The sequence below is a fragment of the Umbelopsis ramanniana genome (assembly GCF_025399195.1).
Source record: "Umbelopsis ramanniana AG unplaced genomic scaffold K450scaffold_4, whole genome shotgun sequence".
NCBI lineage: Eukaryota > Fungi > Mucoromycota > Umbelopsidomycetes > Umbelopsidales > Umbelopsidaceae > Umbelopsis > Umbelopsis ramanniana.
Window position 1 is genome coordinate 634,425 of NW_026252090.1, and position 15,693 is coordinate 650,117.

At 40.8% G+C, this 15,693-nt stretch overlaps 8 protein-coding genes across 8 annotated transcripts; 4 read left to right on the top strand and 4 right to left on the bottom strand.

Moving 5' to 3' along the window:
* Window positions 1-942: 942 nt before the first annotated feature.
* On the top strand, window positions 943-4,267 carry K450DRAFT_196016 (uncharacterized protein; the record flags this gene model as incomplete). The annotated part of the gene is made up of 18 exons (XM_051584514.1): window positions 943-1,005; window positions 1,085-1,183; window positions 1,248-1,429; window positions 1,510-1,573; window positions 1,640-1,727; window positions 1,858-1,934; window positions 2,016-2,363; window positions 2,424-2,466; window positions 2,528-2,633; window positions 2,693-2,746; window positions 2,806-2,916; window positions 2,984-3,100; window positions 3,159-3,263; window positions 3,324-3,416; window positions 3,474-3,782; window positions 3,847-3,968; window positions 4,053-4,093; window positions 4,154-4,267. 18 exons carry the CDS (start codon window positions 943-945, stop codon window positions 4,265-4,267), a joined length of 2,136 nt encoding a protein of 711 aa, XP_051448748.1.
* Window positions 4,266-5,732, bottom strand: K450DRAFT_222607 (uncharacterized protein). The gene is made up of 6 exons (XM_051585928.1): window positions 5,462-5,732; window positions 5,369-5,404; window positions 5,024-5,297; window positions 4,899-4,963; window positions 4,631-4,833; window positions 4,266-4,570 (listed from the first exon to the last, which is right to left on the bottom strand). Exons 1-6 carry the CDS (start codon window positions 5,720-5,722, stop codon window positions 4,447-4,449), a joined length of 963 nt encoding a protein of 320 aa, XP_051448749.1. The 5' UTR covers window positions 5,723-5,732; the 3' UTR covers window positions 4,266-4,446.
* Window positions 5,733-5,880: 148 nt separating this feature from the next.
* Window positions 5,881-6,985, top strand: K450DRAFT_268329 (uncharacterized protein; the record flags this gene model as incomplete). The annotated part of the gene is made up of 2 exons (XM_051592873.1): window positions 5,881-6,427; window positions 6,495-6,985. The coding sequence occupies 2 exons, from the start codon at window positions 5,881-5,883 to the stop codon at window positions 6,983-6,985; spliced, it is 1,038 nt and encodes a 345-aa protein (XP_051448750.1).
* Window positions 6,986-7,298: 313 nt separating this feature from the next.
* K450DRAFT_222614 (uncharacterized protein) lies at window positions 7,299-9,702 on the bottom strand. The gene is made up of 8 exons (XM_051585929.1): window positions 9,554-9,702; window positions 9,379-9,476; window positions 8,715-9,278; window positions 8,454-8,642; window positions 8,175-8,394; window positions 7,848-8,114; window positions 7,582-7,780; window positions 7,299-7,511 (listed from the first exon to the last, which is right to left on the bottom strand). The coding sequence occupies exons 2-8, from the start codon at window positions 9,391-9,393 to the stop codon at window positions 7,478-7,480; spliced, it is 1,488 nt and encodes a 495-aa protein (XP_051448751.1). The 5' UTR covers window positions 9,394-9,476; window positions 9,554-9,702; the 3' UTR covers window positions 7,299-7,477.
* A 36-nt stretch (window positions 9,703-9,738) lies between these two features.
* On the top strand, window positions 9,739-9,912 carry K450DRAFT_158788 (uncharacterized protein; the record flags this gene model as incomplete). Its single annotated transcript, XM_051583993.1, has 1 exon — window positions 9,739-9,912. A coding segment is annotated over one exon (174 nt), but the record flags the coding sequence as incomplete, so codon positions are not given.
* Window positions 9,913-10,142: 230 nt separating this feature from the next.
* K450DRAFT_222622 (uncharacterized protein) lies at window positions 10,143-10,624 on the top strand. Its single transcript, XM_051585930.1, has one exon. The coding sequence runs from the start codon at window positions 10,346-10,348 to the stop codon at window positions 10,526-10,528; it is 183 nt and encodes a 60-aa protein (XP_051448753.1). The 5' UTR covers window positions 10,143-10,345; the 3' UTR covers window positions 10,529-10,624.
* On the bottom strand, window positions 10,624-11,786 carry K450DRAFT_222625 (uncharacterized protein). The gene is made up of 5 exons (XM_051585931.1): window positions 11,519-11,786; window positions 11,334-11,461; window positions 11,165-11,273; window positions 11,015-11,083; window positions 10,624-10,949 (listed from the first exon to the last, which is right to left on the bottom strand). Exons 1-5 carry the CDS (start codon window positions 11,624-11,626, stop codon window positions 10,719-10,721), a joined length of 645 nt encoding a protein of 214 aa, XP_051448754.1. The 5' UTR covers window positions 11,627-11,786; the 3' UTR covers window positions 10,624-10,718.
* Window positions 11,787-15,343: 3,557 nt separating this feature from the next.
* K450DRAFT_222636 (uncharacterized protein) lies at window positions 15,344-15,674 on the bottom strand. Its single transcript, XM_051585932.1, has one exon. It carries the CDS (start codon window positions 15,622-15,624, stop codon window positions 15,415-15,417), a length of 210 nt encoding a protein of 69 aa, XP_051448755.1. The 5' UTR covers window positions 15,625-15,674; the 3' UTR covers window positions 15,344-15,414.
* Between the last annotated feature and the right edge of the window lie 19 nt (window positions 15,675-15,693).

The following is a 15,693-nucleotide window of genomic DNA, read 5'->3' on the forward strand; positions in this document are numbered from 1 at the left end:
CCTGATGTATGAGTTCCTAATTTCTGTTATCGAGTCTTCGAAATCCTTTACCGCTTCGTTCCTCAATTATGATGTCTAAAAGCAGTTCATTAGATGAAAAGGTCTTCGCCACTGCATCAATTCGTTCATACCATGAGTTTTCAGGTGTTTCCTAAGGTTACCGCCATTAAAGTCGCTCCTACGGCAAACATGACAACTTAAGTGTAAAGTGACAATTTGACGCGTTGTGCTCGACATATTGGTAAAACCCACCTACGCTACGGTATGAGTTTCCCATAACATTTAACAGCAACGGGAGATGATTCTCATAAGTTTTACCATCCAGTGTGCGGCTTTCAAAGCACAACTACATACCATTCCAATGCATTTTTATAGTCACTACGGTTGCTGTACTGTACAGCGTCTTCCGCAAACAATATCGCACGAAGAAGACAATAGCATGTCTGATCCATACTTGACAGCCAAAGCTACCGACTCACAGATGCCATCATTTAACTGATCATCAGTGTCAGAACATTGTTCCTATACTAGCCTTGATCTGTGCTCAAAATCCTCAATGTAATCCAGAAATGGAGAGTACAGCGAAGATAAAAACCATCCGTAATTCCTACTCTTGAACAGCATCATATTTTAATTCTGATTCGATATTTATTTGCTATAAAATTCAATATCTTGGATATCAAAGACACTGCAAAATCTCTATTCAAGTGAATTGAAGCAGAAAGTAATGTCCATCAAGAACAAGAGCATTTTTAACTTACTACAAGTGATTGCTGGCAGATAAAGAAAGAAGATGGATCTGCTTTACAAAATATTCACAAATTGCCTCTGTAGTCTCTTCCATTCTAATTTTTTTTTTTACCCCGCTTGTGATAAGTTGACCTTCAAACGCTCATAGAATTGCGCAATTGTCGACAAATCTTACGCGCTGCAATTAAACCAATGGATTCCGATGCGAATCCGGAGGACGACGAAGTCATACACATTGCGACCAATTCCTTCACTGTGAGTTAGCCTTTGAATTTCCTCCGAAGAGGATAAGTGTACAAACAATGGTTGCAGTGAGCTCACAATTGCAATGCAGAATGGCGCAAGACTTCAACCAACAACACTGCGAAAGCAATTTAAACTGATAGAGCATCGGCGGAAAGTCAGGAAGGGAACACCTATCCATTTACCCTCTGTAAGTTAAATACCGACTCTCAAATAATTCCTGTCGCTTCATTACTCAATCACAATTCATGTAGACCAACAAGACAGCGTCAGCGAGCCAAAAGCGACCCGCAACTATAAGTAGCGGATCTCAACTCCATCCTTTGTTACCTGAATCTAGCCGCACCACTCTTCTTCCTTCTAACCTTAACAAAATTGTGGGGTCAACTTCCAAGCATGCTGGTAATGAAACCTCTGTTAATTGGCGGCCTAGCTTGTTAGTCTTTTGACAATTGATAATTAATAACCGATGTATGGCATTTGACCCACCAAAGACAATATCACCTCATCTATCAGCTCTCTTTCTGTTACAAATGCGGATGCTCCCATGTCTCGAAATACTATTACGACGAATAAGTTGGTATGTGATTTGAATGTTTGGATATTTTTTCGATTTTCGAGCAATTGGCTAATGCTTTTGAGATAGGATGAAACAAGCAACCACAGTAACGAAACAAGAAAGGCGAAAAGGAACTCAATGGTGGAGATATCTAGTGATGAGGATGATCGACCAGGTATGTAGCAATATCGCTTTATTCAATAGGAAGTTTTGCTTCCTTGAGGCTAAGCAGTTTCTCCATGCTGATTGAGCCAAAGATCATTATCGTCAACTAAACTCGCCGTACTCTAAATTTACTGGTCCAGCACAAAAGGATTTGCACACCTATGGGAAGAAAAATGTAGTTGAGAAGCCTAGTATGCCAGTGAGGCGCAACTCTATTGTTAGTCGGATGGTAATTTCTACTTTAATCTTCACGAAGGCTGAACGAAAAACTCACAACCACTAACTTCCTGGTACATAGAAGCGAAGAAACGGAGCAGATGCTGGGCCATCTGCTATCTCAATGTCCAAAAAACGACGATCAAGTTGGGATGTACGAAGCATCGAATCGAAGCAAGACCAAAGCAGCATGTCGCGACAACCTGCTTCAGCATCCAATACCACGAGCGATACTGTTAACAACGATATAGCAGTTTTACCATCGCTTTCATTAAGCAACATAGTATGCGACGGAAAAAGAGTTCCAAGCTCGCCTTCCCAAGTTCAGAAAATGTTCATCACCAAAAACAATGAAATAGCTCTAAGATCTCAAAGCAAAGAAAACAAATTTGAGAAAAATGTACCTCGCCGTACTATCCGTACACTGGAGGTAAGACTTTTCTTTTGATCCACAGCTGATTTTCCAAACTTTATACATAACTGTCCTTAGTATTACGCTGGAAATTCGAGTGGATTACATATGAAATTGGAAGGTATGTCCTTGTTGATTAGCCTATCTATAAAATAAGTGCTAATAATGCCTCCAATCAATAGATGAAACCAGAATTACTGTTGTACTTTCACCAATTATAGAAGCAAATGAATTTACACGATTTCTTACATCCTTGAAACTGGATAGCTTTTGCATTGCGCCATTTGAGTAAGAAGGAGTTTCAGGATATACATGTCTTCCGAACGCATTCTTACAGATCTTTACAGGAAGGCTGAATGGGAGAAGATTGTTGCTAGCGAAGGACTTCCATTGTTCACAAAGTACGTATACAACTTGACATACGATGTAACAAGTGGAGTAATAACGTGTTGTCTTTCAGCAAGCGAACACATGATGCTCATAAAGAAGCCAATTTGCCGGAGGATAATACATCAAAAGAAGAGACCTTATCTCAAGCTGTACTGCCTGAAAATACTGGCGCTGATGAAACGTAACTATATAATTGATTTTGACATCGCAATCATTGCTTGGCTAATATATTTCTCATTACGTATCAGATTATTTGTTTATCCCTTTACTGGCTACGGAGGTATCACTGTATCAAAAGCTGACGAAGCGCGACTGGATGATGGTGAATTTTTAAATGATAACATAATTGATTTCTACATGAAATGGTATGTGCATCATTGCTGCAATAGTGCCGCTCCCTGTTACTAATGATATGATATGCAGGATTTTGGACCAACTTCATAACCGCGATCCCGAACTAGCAAAGCAAGTCCACATCTTTAACAGCTTCTTTTATAAACGCTTAACTCAGCGTAACCGGAACTCAAGGTACACACTTTGATAGTAATCTTTTGATGGCCTATGACGTACTAAAGCAAAATTTTACAGGAAGGAGGAAACTGTATATGACCGTGTCAAAAAATGGACAGCAAAGATGAACTTGTTCGATAAAAGCTATGTCTTTATTCCCATTAACGAGAAGTATGTATTAAGAACGTCCAAAAACCTGTCGGACACCTGTACTAACGAGGACTTTAGTTGGCACTGGTACTTAGCTATAATATGCAATTTGAAAAAGATGATACCACCTGATGTAATTGGATCTGAAGATGTGAAGGAGGAGGTACTGCTTGCCAAAGACACTGCCGCTGATGCCTGCAATAGCAATCCAAACCTGGAGCAGATTGGCAACGAACACACACGATCACCAATGGATCTGGACAAGCCCAATGATACCCAGATCCGACCTACATCTCCCCCAGCTTCTGAATCGGTTTATGACTCGGTAAAGAGGCCCAATTTGCGATCTAGTGATAGCCCAGACGACACAGGCTCTTCACCAAATAGGTTAGAAACATAACTATGCCTTATGCCCTAGTCTAGGTAGTATTAACACAAACGTTTGCTTTAGCCCTTGGATATTTTTGCTGGACTCTTTAGGAAACCGCCATCCTAAATCATTTCAATGCTTACAACAATACCTAGCAGCCGAAGCGAAAGAAAGGATGAACGTAGATTTAGACCGAGCAGGCTGTAAGCCTCTGAGTTGTTATGGAAAGGTGCCACGGCAACGGAACTACTGTGATTGTGGTGTTTATTTACTTCACTATGCTGAAGTCTTCCTGTCAGATCCGCGAAAATACTTGACATTGTTATCTGTAAGTGGATTCCGATTGCATTGAAGGAACGATATGACGATGTTTAATTTTTGGCTGCAGGGCAAGCGCGATCAGCAGCAAGAATGGGCACCAACAGAAGCGCACGACAAGCGCCAAAAAATTCGGCAAGTCATTCATGAAACAGCTGAGCTACACAAATCTATGTCGAAATAATTTCGCTCGCCATTCCTTCTTCGTTTCTTCAATTAGATATCCAGTGTTCTAATAGCTGACGCTGGTTGTACATAAATCCATATTTAACAACTCTTGCTGCTTTATTTTGCTTTTTTCTTTGTAATATCATTTTCTATTCCATCTTGTGATGGTGTCACAGCCATTACTGACCAATGAATCTATTTGCATATTGATGGTATGTTGTACTTTTTGAGTTCATAATACTTTGGCAGTATGCTCATACTGCAGACTGATTTGAAGATGGAAACAAAAATCACTATGTCAGGCGACTTCAAATCGACCCTAAGATGCAATGATTAGAACGCATATGCATTATTTCTTTTGTTAAAGAAGATGACTTACGTCAAAGTCGGAGGAAGAGAAGGTGCAATGCATTTTATGATGTCCTGCCTCTTTAGTCGTTCATTGTTCCGAATCTCGCTTACTATTGCGATCTTTGAATGCAAGGTGCCTTCATTGACAAAGTAATCACTTTTGACTTGTTCAAACGTTTTCGATATATCTTCCTCAAAGCTATTGCAAATATAGTCCACTGGAATCCATCGCTGCAAATACAGTCATTAGTGAAACGAAGGATTTGATCCTACGCTTGTAAAAAGCAAAGACTTACACTGCAATAACTTGTTTTCGAAATCACCTTTTCTCGATCTTCTGAGGATAGGCTAAGCAAGTGCTCTGAAAATTTTATCCGTTAGGAGGGATTTCTTTCACAAAGACAAGGTACTTAGTTCATACCAATCAGTTTTCGAATAAAATGTGTTGGCGTAACATCGACACGAAATCGTAAGAAAAGTAGCCCTGAGCATCCACTATCGACAGCTTCGAGCATTTTATCCTTCTTCCCTTCTTCGTCACCACCTTTTTCTTTTTTTGCCTGTTCGTCGCCACTGTTGCTCTCATCAATGAATGACTCGTCTACATCCAAATCATCTTCAAGCCGCTCCCACGTAGATTGCCGATTTGGAAAGAGCTTAGCAATATATTCCAAAAGAAATTGTTGTGCTTGTCCCTAGTATAACGTTTAGGTGCTGTGCTAGGTTCTACTAATTTTTTTGTTGAAAATTATATTTATTCACTTACCAGTGCCCTCGTTTCGCTTCCAACTACGCAAGATATCTAAAGGCGGAACTTTAGCTTACCATCAAATGAGAAATATTGCACTAAATACTTTACCAATAATCCTTGTGCATTTCTTGACCTCTTCAAAAGACTTGAATGCTTGCTTAGCCATCTTGATTTGAATTTGCCTCTATGAATGGGAGTAGTGTTCTTTTTCTGCTTGACATCTACCTCTTGCTCGTTATGAACAACAGTAGGGGTTTGTTCCTTCAAAGGAGAAATAGGCGTGGATTGATCGCTATTGATTTTTTTATCCTTTGTTGATTGAACGATGCTGTCATCCACAGAGAGCTTTCTTTTATGTTGGCTGCCCATAGTGTTCGCAATACTCTGTGATTTTTTGATCGCTTCGATCAAACAGTCATGACATACCACGTGACATTATGCTAGATTTTTGTGCCTGCTTTCTGATTTCACCTGCAGCCTATTGAAAGTGCTCTGAACCGTTACTCACACTTACCCACGCTTTTCAGATGGTTGTCAATTGGGGCATTATTGGCACTGGTAACATTGCGAATGCATTCGCAAGTGCTTTAAAGCATGCTAAGGAGGCAAAGCTGGTTGCCGTCGGAAGCAGGTCAAAGCAGAGCGCTGTCAAGTTTGGGACTACGTACGGAATACCAGAAGAACACTGCCACCCTACATACGATGATCTGTTCAGTGACCCCAAAGTGCATGCCGTGTATATATGTACACCTCATCCTTATCATTGCGAGTTGGCTTTGATGGGTGCAAAAGCTGGAAAGCACCTACTAGTTGAAAAACCTATGGCAATGAACGAAAAGGAAGCCGTCCAGATCATTAATGCTGCCAAAGACAACAATGTTTTCTTAATGGAAGGGTATATGTATAGGTGCCACCCTCAAACAAAAAAGCTTTGCGAGATCATTAGTCAAGGTCTTATTGGAGATGTAAAGCTCATTAGAGCAAATTTTAGCTACAATGGCACATCGTATGGTCCCGAGTCAAGAGTTTGGAACAATGAACTTGGCGGAGGGGCACTACTAGATATCGGCGGATGTAAGTATATTTGATTTTGAACGTTCTCCTCCTAAACTAGCATATTTACCACGTTTCGTTGTCAAAGACCCTTTATCGCTTGCAAGGCTGGTTGCAGGTGCCGCCAGAGGCTTACCCTTTTCCAATGCTGACAGCCTACAGGCTACGGGTAAACTTAGCGCAACCAATGTTGACGAATGGACGATTGCAAGTTTAAGTTTCTCAAACAATGAAATCGGAGCACAACTGTTTACCGGTATTTTTGCTGATAGCGATTGTACAGCGGAGGTAATTGGGAGTGAAGGAACTGTACGGTTGAGCAGTCCATGGAGACCTGATGTCCCTGAAATGGGTAAACCGACTATTGTTTTGACGAAATCTGGCGAGGAACCAACTACCATCGAGGACTATGCCACTCTGGGAACAAGTATCTTTGTCTATGAAGCTGAGGAGGTCTCTAACGCCATTCTAGCTGGCCAAAAGGAGTGTCGCTTTATGACTTGGGAGGATAGCATTGGTCAAGTCAAGGCTATGGATGAGTGGAGACGTCAAATTGGCTTGAAGTACAATGCAGATTAATTCATTAGAATTGATTTTAGACGTTTTAAGCTATTTGACCTGACTTCGACGATGCCATTAGACTCTCATGCACTATTATTTCTGTACGAATCTGAACCGTGTTCCAATAAACTCAAGCCAACCTTTGTCTTTCACTTTTAATTGGTTGACCCCCGCGCTTCATTTGATAATATGGAATCTTGCCCTCTCAGTCTAAAACGACAATTCCAACAAGATTATTCGGAGACGATTGTATACATCTTTCGTACATGTCGATACTCTGTTTTCAACACCTGACAGTTCCTCTGTTGGCACCTTCATATCAGCTTCCGTAGAGCATCTCAGATATATCCTTTATATCGAATGTCAGGCACATCAGCGCCAAAATGGTGATTGTCGCCCAGGCAAATCTTAATGAGTAGTAACAATTAGATCGCCTTTCTGTACGTTTATTAGATTTATGGTACTTAAAGGAAGTAGATCCTGAATCTCTATAATAGTCAAGTTTATCTCCTATTTTGCCTGAACGCCTTTTCGAAACTCTTCACTTAAAATTGAAAAAATAAAGAGTTTAGCTTGATTGATCCAAACAAAAAAAGTGAATAACTGAGTCTTACTTGTATTCACGCCAAATTACAGGAGCAGAAGTGCAGGGAATGAGTCCGACTTCAGTAACAACAAGTGTAATGTGTTTGGAAGGTGTCACATCGTAATGCAAATTCAGAAGTCGAAGATTTGGTACGTCGCGCCAGTTCGTTAATGAATTGGAGCTATTTTCATCGTTAGATTTCTTGACAACAAGTTCGTCGGGATTACCTATGAAATCAAATAATGGTTTGAGCACTCCATGACTAACTTCGTCATCACCATACACAATATTTACCCATTTCGTTCAACACCAGTGAATCTACTTGCGTTCGATTGACGAACTTGTATGTCTCACAGCATACCATGACGGGAATTTGTTTGTCGCTGGCCGCCATGGCAACCATTGCTGTACCGATTCGAGAATATACTGCCCCGTTGTTGAGCAATGCATGCGCCCCAAGAATGACTTTGGTGACATCCTTCAAAACTACATATATGCTGGACAGAAGAACATATGTACAATCTATTCCAGCAGATACCAGGCGTCTCAGCAAATGTTTACCTTTTCGTAATTGTGAGTAACGTGAATCAGATATTAGTTGGTTAACATGATGAACCTTACCTTCAAACATTGGGCGGCTATCGACAACAACAACTCTAAATTCGTAACCACTCCGCTTGGCTTCCAATAGCAAGGCCTCCACAACCGATGACTTCGCATATGTCAATATAACATCGCCATTTTGTATCTTTTGCATGCCATTTTCGACGATTAGCCGATCAGCAACTGTTATTCGTTCTTTAATGAAATATTCGATGCGTTCTACTAGGCGGTTTCGAGCCTAGAAAAATTTCATGAGTTTACGTTTCTCTTAACGAGTGCAGAGATGTAGATACTTACACTTTCGTCAGTCAGTGGTGGATCCTCTTCCACAATTTCTGAAATCTCTTTTTTGAGCCAACGGATACACTCTCGCATGCTGAGGGACATTGGGCGCACGCTTAATAAATAGGCGATGTGTGGATCCAAATATTTCTGGATATGTCTGGAGAATGACGCATCAGAAGGCGGCTTGTGGTCTTGTATAATCTGGTTAACATTAGGTTAGCACACTCAGTCCCATATATGAGGAATGACACTGTAATAAGTACTGCGCTATACCTTTGCAAAAGTCATCAGCATTGCTACGCATCTCGCATTTGAACCAACCATTTTATGCTCTGCAAATCGAAGGCCAAGAGCAAGAACGGCTGGGTGCAAGTCTTTGTTGGTGTTGCTGGCAGTATTTGGCTTCTTGGGCGGATCCAAGTGGGATAACCAAGGAACTTCATTCAATCTTTTCTGTTGCTTTTTTGCTTGTTTTTCAGCATCGGGAGCAGGTGACTGTGGGGTATTGGCAGTTGATCCAATTTTAGGTGAAGCAACCTTTCTGTGCGCCTCCTGTTCCGACGCCTTTTTGGCAGAGGAGGGTAGGCCAGCCGCCTTTCGATCTTGCTTTTCCAAGACTTTTTGCTCCTGTAATGCTCTCCTTTCTGCTTTGGTCATGTCTTTCAGCGACTTTCGGGCACCAGATTGAGGGTGACCCAGTGCAGGAGAACCGCTCGATTGTCCTAAAGTATTATATCGTTTATAAACCGCTTTCCTGCTTGTTTTCTGATTTTTTCGCTTACCTTCTGATGTCGAAGCGGATGCTTTGGAACCGTGCTGGCTCATTTCGTGCGATTGCTGCAAAGCCCAAGTATAGCAATGTTAGTTTTATAAAATATGCGCATTTCAAAAGGTTTCAAGATGTCAGCCAAGCGAACAAATATAGTCAATTACATACGTTTGACGTACTCATCACTTGTATCTTTTAAGCACTAGTACTTAGCCTACAGATGCTATTAGTTTAGCTTTACAGGTGATAGTTGCAAGTAAACAATACTGGACGTGCAGTGCCGAAGGAATTGCTCAGTAGGGAGAAGTTTGCAAGTCACAGCTTAGCTCAAATTCTGACTCACGGTGGCTTTGACCAAAATTTGCTGTGGAGCATCTTTTGCCTGTCAAAGAAACATCACCAACAATGGCAGCAGTAATGCGATCGTTGCAAACCGCCAGCGTTCCTCGTCTGAATCTGTTGTTCAGACCTCTATTTGCAAACACCCTTGGTACTGCGATTCGGCAAAATACTTTTCAGGTACCTGCCTGGCTAGGTCCCATCCTTTGGGCTGTCCCAAAGAAGAAAACTTCTCATTCTAAAAAGCGCATGAGAGCTTCAAACAAAGGACTGAAGCAAGCCGAGAATATAACCAGCTGCCCTGCATGTGGGAACGCAAAACTTATGCATCACGTATGCCGACACTGCTATCAAGAGATTAAACATCGCAGTAAACTTGCATCTCCTTAGATTGCTAAGGTATCGTCAGGATTATCGCTATTCAGTCTCGTAATACAGAAACATACTTTTGTTGTAAATAATTCCCTGTTCCTATTCAATTGTCGGCCGATGTACCCATAGAAAAACATTTGCGAATAAAGTATCCCTCGCCCTAGAATTAAAGCTGAAAATCGCATTTGTCAACCGTTCCTTTCTATGCAGTAATATTTTTTAATTCTCACATAAGCATATATATAAACTATTGATAGAATCAGCTTGACAAGGACTTCAGCTTGCCAAATTGCTTAGGCTCACAGATCGCAGGCGAATTTCTGGTTAAAACCGATGATGTCAACAAATAAAGTCAGTCACATTTGTTTGCACAGATGTCATTCACGCTCGATTTTCAGTTAGCGGCAGCCTTTTCTCACTCAAAATGGACTACGAAAAACGACAATTGCAACAGAGCCAAGAAGGAGAAGGCTTCATCGCAGCCATCAAGTCAGAACTCTTTGCTCCCGAAAAGCGACAAGGAAACATCAACATTGCTTTGTCGTTGACTGTATTCACTGGAGCAATCGTATTCCTTAGAAACTTTGGTGATCTTTTAGCGGTCTAAAAACGAACACCTAGGCCAATCTGCAATCTCGCTGATCAAGACGCGAAGGCGGATTATAACATTTTATAGATCTCTTGTAATTCGAAGGAGGGTTTTGATTTCATTTGTATATTCATTCAATGCAAAATTATAAAACCTATGTTGTCGTTTCTGGCTGTGTTGCACTGCTTACGATAACTAATATGTAAAATTATGTATACATGCGGTGATGATCCGCATCAATTCTACCACTGTCTTTGCCGAACTTTCTGCTTCGTAAAATACTTTGAAGGTTGTCATAATCTAATGACGGGCAGGTCACATCGAGATCTTCTAATGCAGTCGCGAAGGCAGCCGTTGTTTCATCTGTTATCAATGCTTTTCCTAGTGACGATTCTTGCAATGTAAATAATGCTACGCAAGGTAATTGGTGCAGCTCACACTTCCGGCAGGTATTGATTAGTGAGTGGCTTTACACAAAACCTCTCATTTAAATACGGAGCTTACATATGTCAATATGGCAGCAGATATTCCGGTTGTTAGGTTCGGTGCACTAAGCATATCAAGCTGGGATGACTACGAGTAACAAAAAATAATAATCAGCAAACCAGGACCAATGATAGAGTTTATGTATGTCAAGGCATGGAGTGCTTTTACCTTCCTGCCAAGAGAGGACCTTAAATATTTCACAATTGGAACGGTTTCGCGCTCCTGTCGATTAAATGTGATGTAGTTGGAAGCTAGATACGAGTCAAAAAGTATCACTCTGACGATAACCTTGGTTACTTCTCTGCAATATGCGATACATTTAATTGTGATGCCTTACTCTTTACAAGGAAGTTGTTGGAAAAGAGCAACGGTCGCAGCGAACACCATTTCATCCGGTATTTTCTCCTCACTGATGATAGCAAGATCGGTACTACTATTGGAGCTCGCAAATATAGATGCTATAATCTTCGGTCAAAGGTTAGCAAGCGTGTATATTAAGTGGTAGCAAACACAACTGAATACCTTGTCTTTCAATTGAATGCTTCCCACTTTCGTTCCAGTAGAATAGGATGCTTTAAGAAAGACTTCACCCGGGCCATATGTTCCATAGAAAATTGTGCAGCTATTCATAGAATCTTCTTTAACAAGTTTGACTTTTATAGTATCGAGATCTAACTTGTCAACAACCTCGGCTAAATCTTCGTCACTGGAATCCTCGTCGAAAGCATATCGGGTTGGAATGGTTGGAAATTCGTCACTAAAGTCCTATTTGGAAGGCTTTTCAATAAATGCTTGAGTATAGTTATGAAGATGCACTTTAGTTTACCATAGTGTATTTATTGCAGGTTCAGCGTGTACGGAACTTCTTTGTTCGTTTCGTGGACCTCGTTCGCATCGCGTGCAGAGTGATGTCACACTCCGCTCCATCGCATTTGACATTTATTTAATGGTACAAAACTATAAGCTTTTTCTTTTTTAAAGTTTTATCGCATTCTCAAAGCATACTCAAGAAGGGCATATTTGCGCAGGATGTCAGCTTCAGTCGAAGAACTTGAAACACTTCAGAATGAGCTGAATGCTCTCAAGCTGGAAAAAGAGAAAGAATCGCAAAAGGAAAAAGACGTCATGAGAGGGCTAGTTGCCAAAATTCAGGAACTCACCAACGAAAACAAGCAACTGAAAGACATCACCAAGATTGAGCAAAACTCGGTTAGCACATCACCGAATACCATCGTCAGTAATGTTAGCAAGACAAATGACAATATCAACAGCAGAGCAGATTCGACAACACAGCTTGACACTGAGAGCGTTAATCTCGAAAGTAAAGTAACATTAGAAAAGGAGAACTCCAACCTTAGGTCGGACTTGTCTAAGATGCAAGCGCAAGTATTGAAATTGCAAGATGAGCTTAATACCACTCGATCTGCCAACGAGGAGCTTAATAATCGGTATCGAGACATGGAACAATCATCTAGCGGCCAAGTCAAGGATTCAGAAGGATTGGCTGAACAACGGCTTTCAACTATTCAGGATCTTAAGGCGGAAATGATAGCCTTACGCGAAGAAAACAATCAATACAAAACTGCGATATCTGATGATAGTGCGAGAGCAACTCAGGCCAAGGAAGATTCTGAAATGAAAACCAAAATTGAAGAACTATCGGCGCAAGTTGCCCATAAAGACACAGAACTTCACAGCTTACAGGGCGACCTTTCGGAATTGAAAAAATCACAAGCAGAGTCAGAGGAAAGAGGGAAAAAGTATATAGCGGTTTTAAGCAAGACAAAGAAGCAAATTCTCAAACTGGAAAAGGAAAAGGCTGAGGCAGCAGAGGAACTCAGTTTGTTCAAGACAGCAATGTCAGATACCAAGGAAGATCTAGCTCAGGCTACGAGAAGATTAGCAGAGAGAGATTCAGAAGTTGCAACGCAAGCTTCAAGAATTACCCAACAGCAATCGGAAATAACGAATTTACTGAGAGAGAGAAAAGAAGCGAACGAAGCACAGATGGAGTTGCGAGACGAATTACAGCTAAAGCAAGCTGAATACGAAAGTTCACAGAGTCATGTTGAAGACCTCGTAATGAAAGTGAGAGAGAGTGAACGACAACTGGATGAGCTCAACGACAAAATAGCGGCACTGGACGAACAGTTGTCTAATAGCGAGGCGCGACGAGAACGTCTGCAGGAAAATGAGAAACTCTTAGTGCAACGTAATGCTGACCAGATATCTGGAATGCAACAGAAGTTGGAAACTGCATCAAGCAGTGCGAAGGCTGAAAAGGACAAATTGGAACAAATGAAGACCGATTTTGAAAAGAAAGCAGCAGAAGATATTGCTGAGATTGACAAGTTGAAAAATGACTTGGACTCTGCTATGTCTCAATCGCAAGAAATGATTAAGCTAGCATCGCAGCGCACGGATGAAGTGGAATTTGCCCAACGTCAAAAACAGGAACTCGCAACCGCCTTAACCAAAGCGCAAGATGATTCGAAATCGCTCTCGAGCAAAGTGGAAAATTTAATGGAGGAACTGGTAAGCCCACTGCTGATAAATGAGAATCGGCCAGTACATGATCCTTATCATTCACATGTAGAATCAATTAAAAACTTGGGCTGCTGCTATCCGCAAAGAAAAGGAAGATATTGAAAAGCAACTGGAAGAAAGCAAGGTGAAGGAAATGCATGTGAAAAGTTTGAACAAAGTAAGAGTCTTCTATGACGCATTCATCTACAACAACACAGCAGTAAATACTAATATATTTCGCAATGTGCTCAGACCCTGAAAGAGGAAATTAAAAAAGTGACACGAGCGACTCCAATTTCGCAAGTAGCGGCCTCGCCATCGTCTTCTAGATCCGTGTCTCCAATTACAAAAGTTGCATTGCCACCAGGCACGTATGGAATACGAGAGGATCTATCTACGCGGAACAAGGTAATGAATGCCGATAGCAATGACATTCAATCTAGCGCAAAAGCGCCTCTGAATATGGAATACTTGAAGCACGTAGTGATTGGTTTCATGGAAAATAAGCAGGCAAGAGTACGTATTTTACCTTTTGTCGTTAGAAATTATGAAATTTTACCTCTAACTCGTATTAAAACAGACACAGCTTATACCCGTACTATCAATGTTATTACAACTTAGTCCAGAAGACATAAAGCGGCTTCAAGCAGCGGGATGATCGGCATACTGCATTCAAGAGCCTATTATGACCGATTTTTTTAGAATATAATGATAGATAACCATGACAAGAGTAAAACTAATGTACATTTAACCTGATTTCATACTATATCGTATCTCATTAATGCTGCATTAACGCGTCGATGTTGTTCAGTCAGCATCAATAATGTTTCTGTAACTGGACAGTCTGCGCTATGGTTTTTCTTCTTGTTTTTGTATTCGGGTTTTAATTTACACTTACAGAGCAAGTGTATTCATTTGAGAGAACTTTAGGTAGTCGGTGTAAGCCGATCAAATTAAATCACAAAGAGAACAGAAATACGGACACATGGTTTTTTTTTGTATTCAGTGAAATACGGATATAGAAATTGAAACAAAATATCAAAGACAGAGGCTGTTAGAGAGGTAGAATTAGAGAGTGGACCAAAAATTCGTAACCAAATGAAGTCTTGTAGTAAATGCAGTTTTGCATCTTCAACAGTTGCAGTGATGCAGCGGCCCTTGGAAGTGTGTGATTTTAATGATAGTCGAATACCTAGAATTGAGGCTGATTATGAATGTAAATTTAGTATGAACTGCGGAGCAGTTCTTTGAAAGGGTAGGCCAAATGAATTTTTTATCTTCATAGTAAGAAGTGTGTTGTGAACAGCAGAGGTATCTTGTAGGCATATTATATCAATTTTTTGACCAACGCTCAGCGTATATTTTCAAATGTTTTTTGTGCATTTTTGAGCCTCCGAGAAAGTTACGAGCAATCACAGTGGCGACACATTTTCCTGTTTTCATTCATTAAAGTAACTTTGGTTTTGTGCTCATGCAGAGCTTCCTAATTTCTGCTATGCTGCTAGCCGATTTGATGTTCACCAGGATAGGGCTGGAGTGGGTATCATGCGGCTGACGATTTTAGCTCATTTCACAACTGCTAATCAACATTTTGCTTTTTAATTTGTCTAACTGGTTTAATTTTATGTTTCTAGCATTTTTAAAGCCTCTTTACTGATAATTGTCTTTTTCTTCGTGCTCGTATAGTTGAAACTGCTTAAAGAAGGCTCTTGTAAATCAACAGCCACATCTTTACTTGCTATATTAACATCTAGTGACGACTCGTTTGATTCATGCACTATTAGTTTGCACGTAATGTTTGCGACGCGTTCCTTTTGCTCTATATACTGTTAGTTGGCGGAATGAGGACGAGGATGTGGTTATAGGCTCTAGAGCCACGCTTTTATTCTCAGTCATATAAATAATAAAAATTTTCTATCTAATGTATCCCAGATCTCTATGCCACGCCAGCATGTTCGCCTTTGTGGCCTGGGAGGGTCAACTTCTAACTTAATTTTTTGTGATCTTTCTTTTGTTTGGGAGGGAGGCCACCACATCCTCGTCCTCATTCCGCCAACTAACAGTTGCGTGTCGTTCCTAACACAACTGTAGTGTGGCTCCATTCGTCCTCAGATGTGGTTACTTTTCCGTACTAGGCGAACATGGTCTCTAAAATTTGTTGTCCACGGACA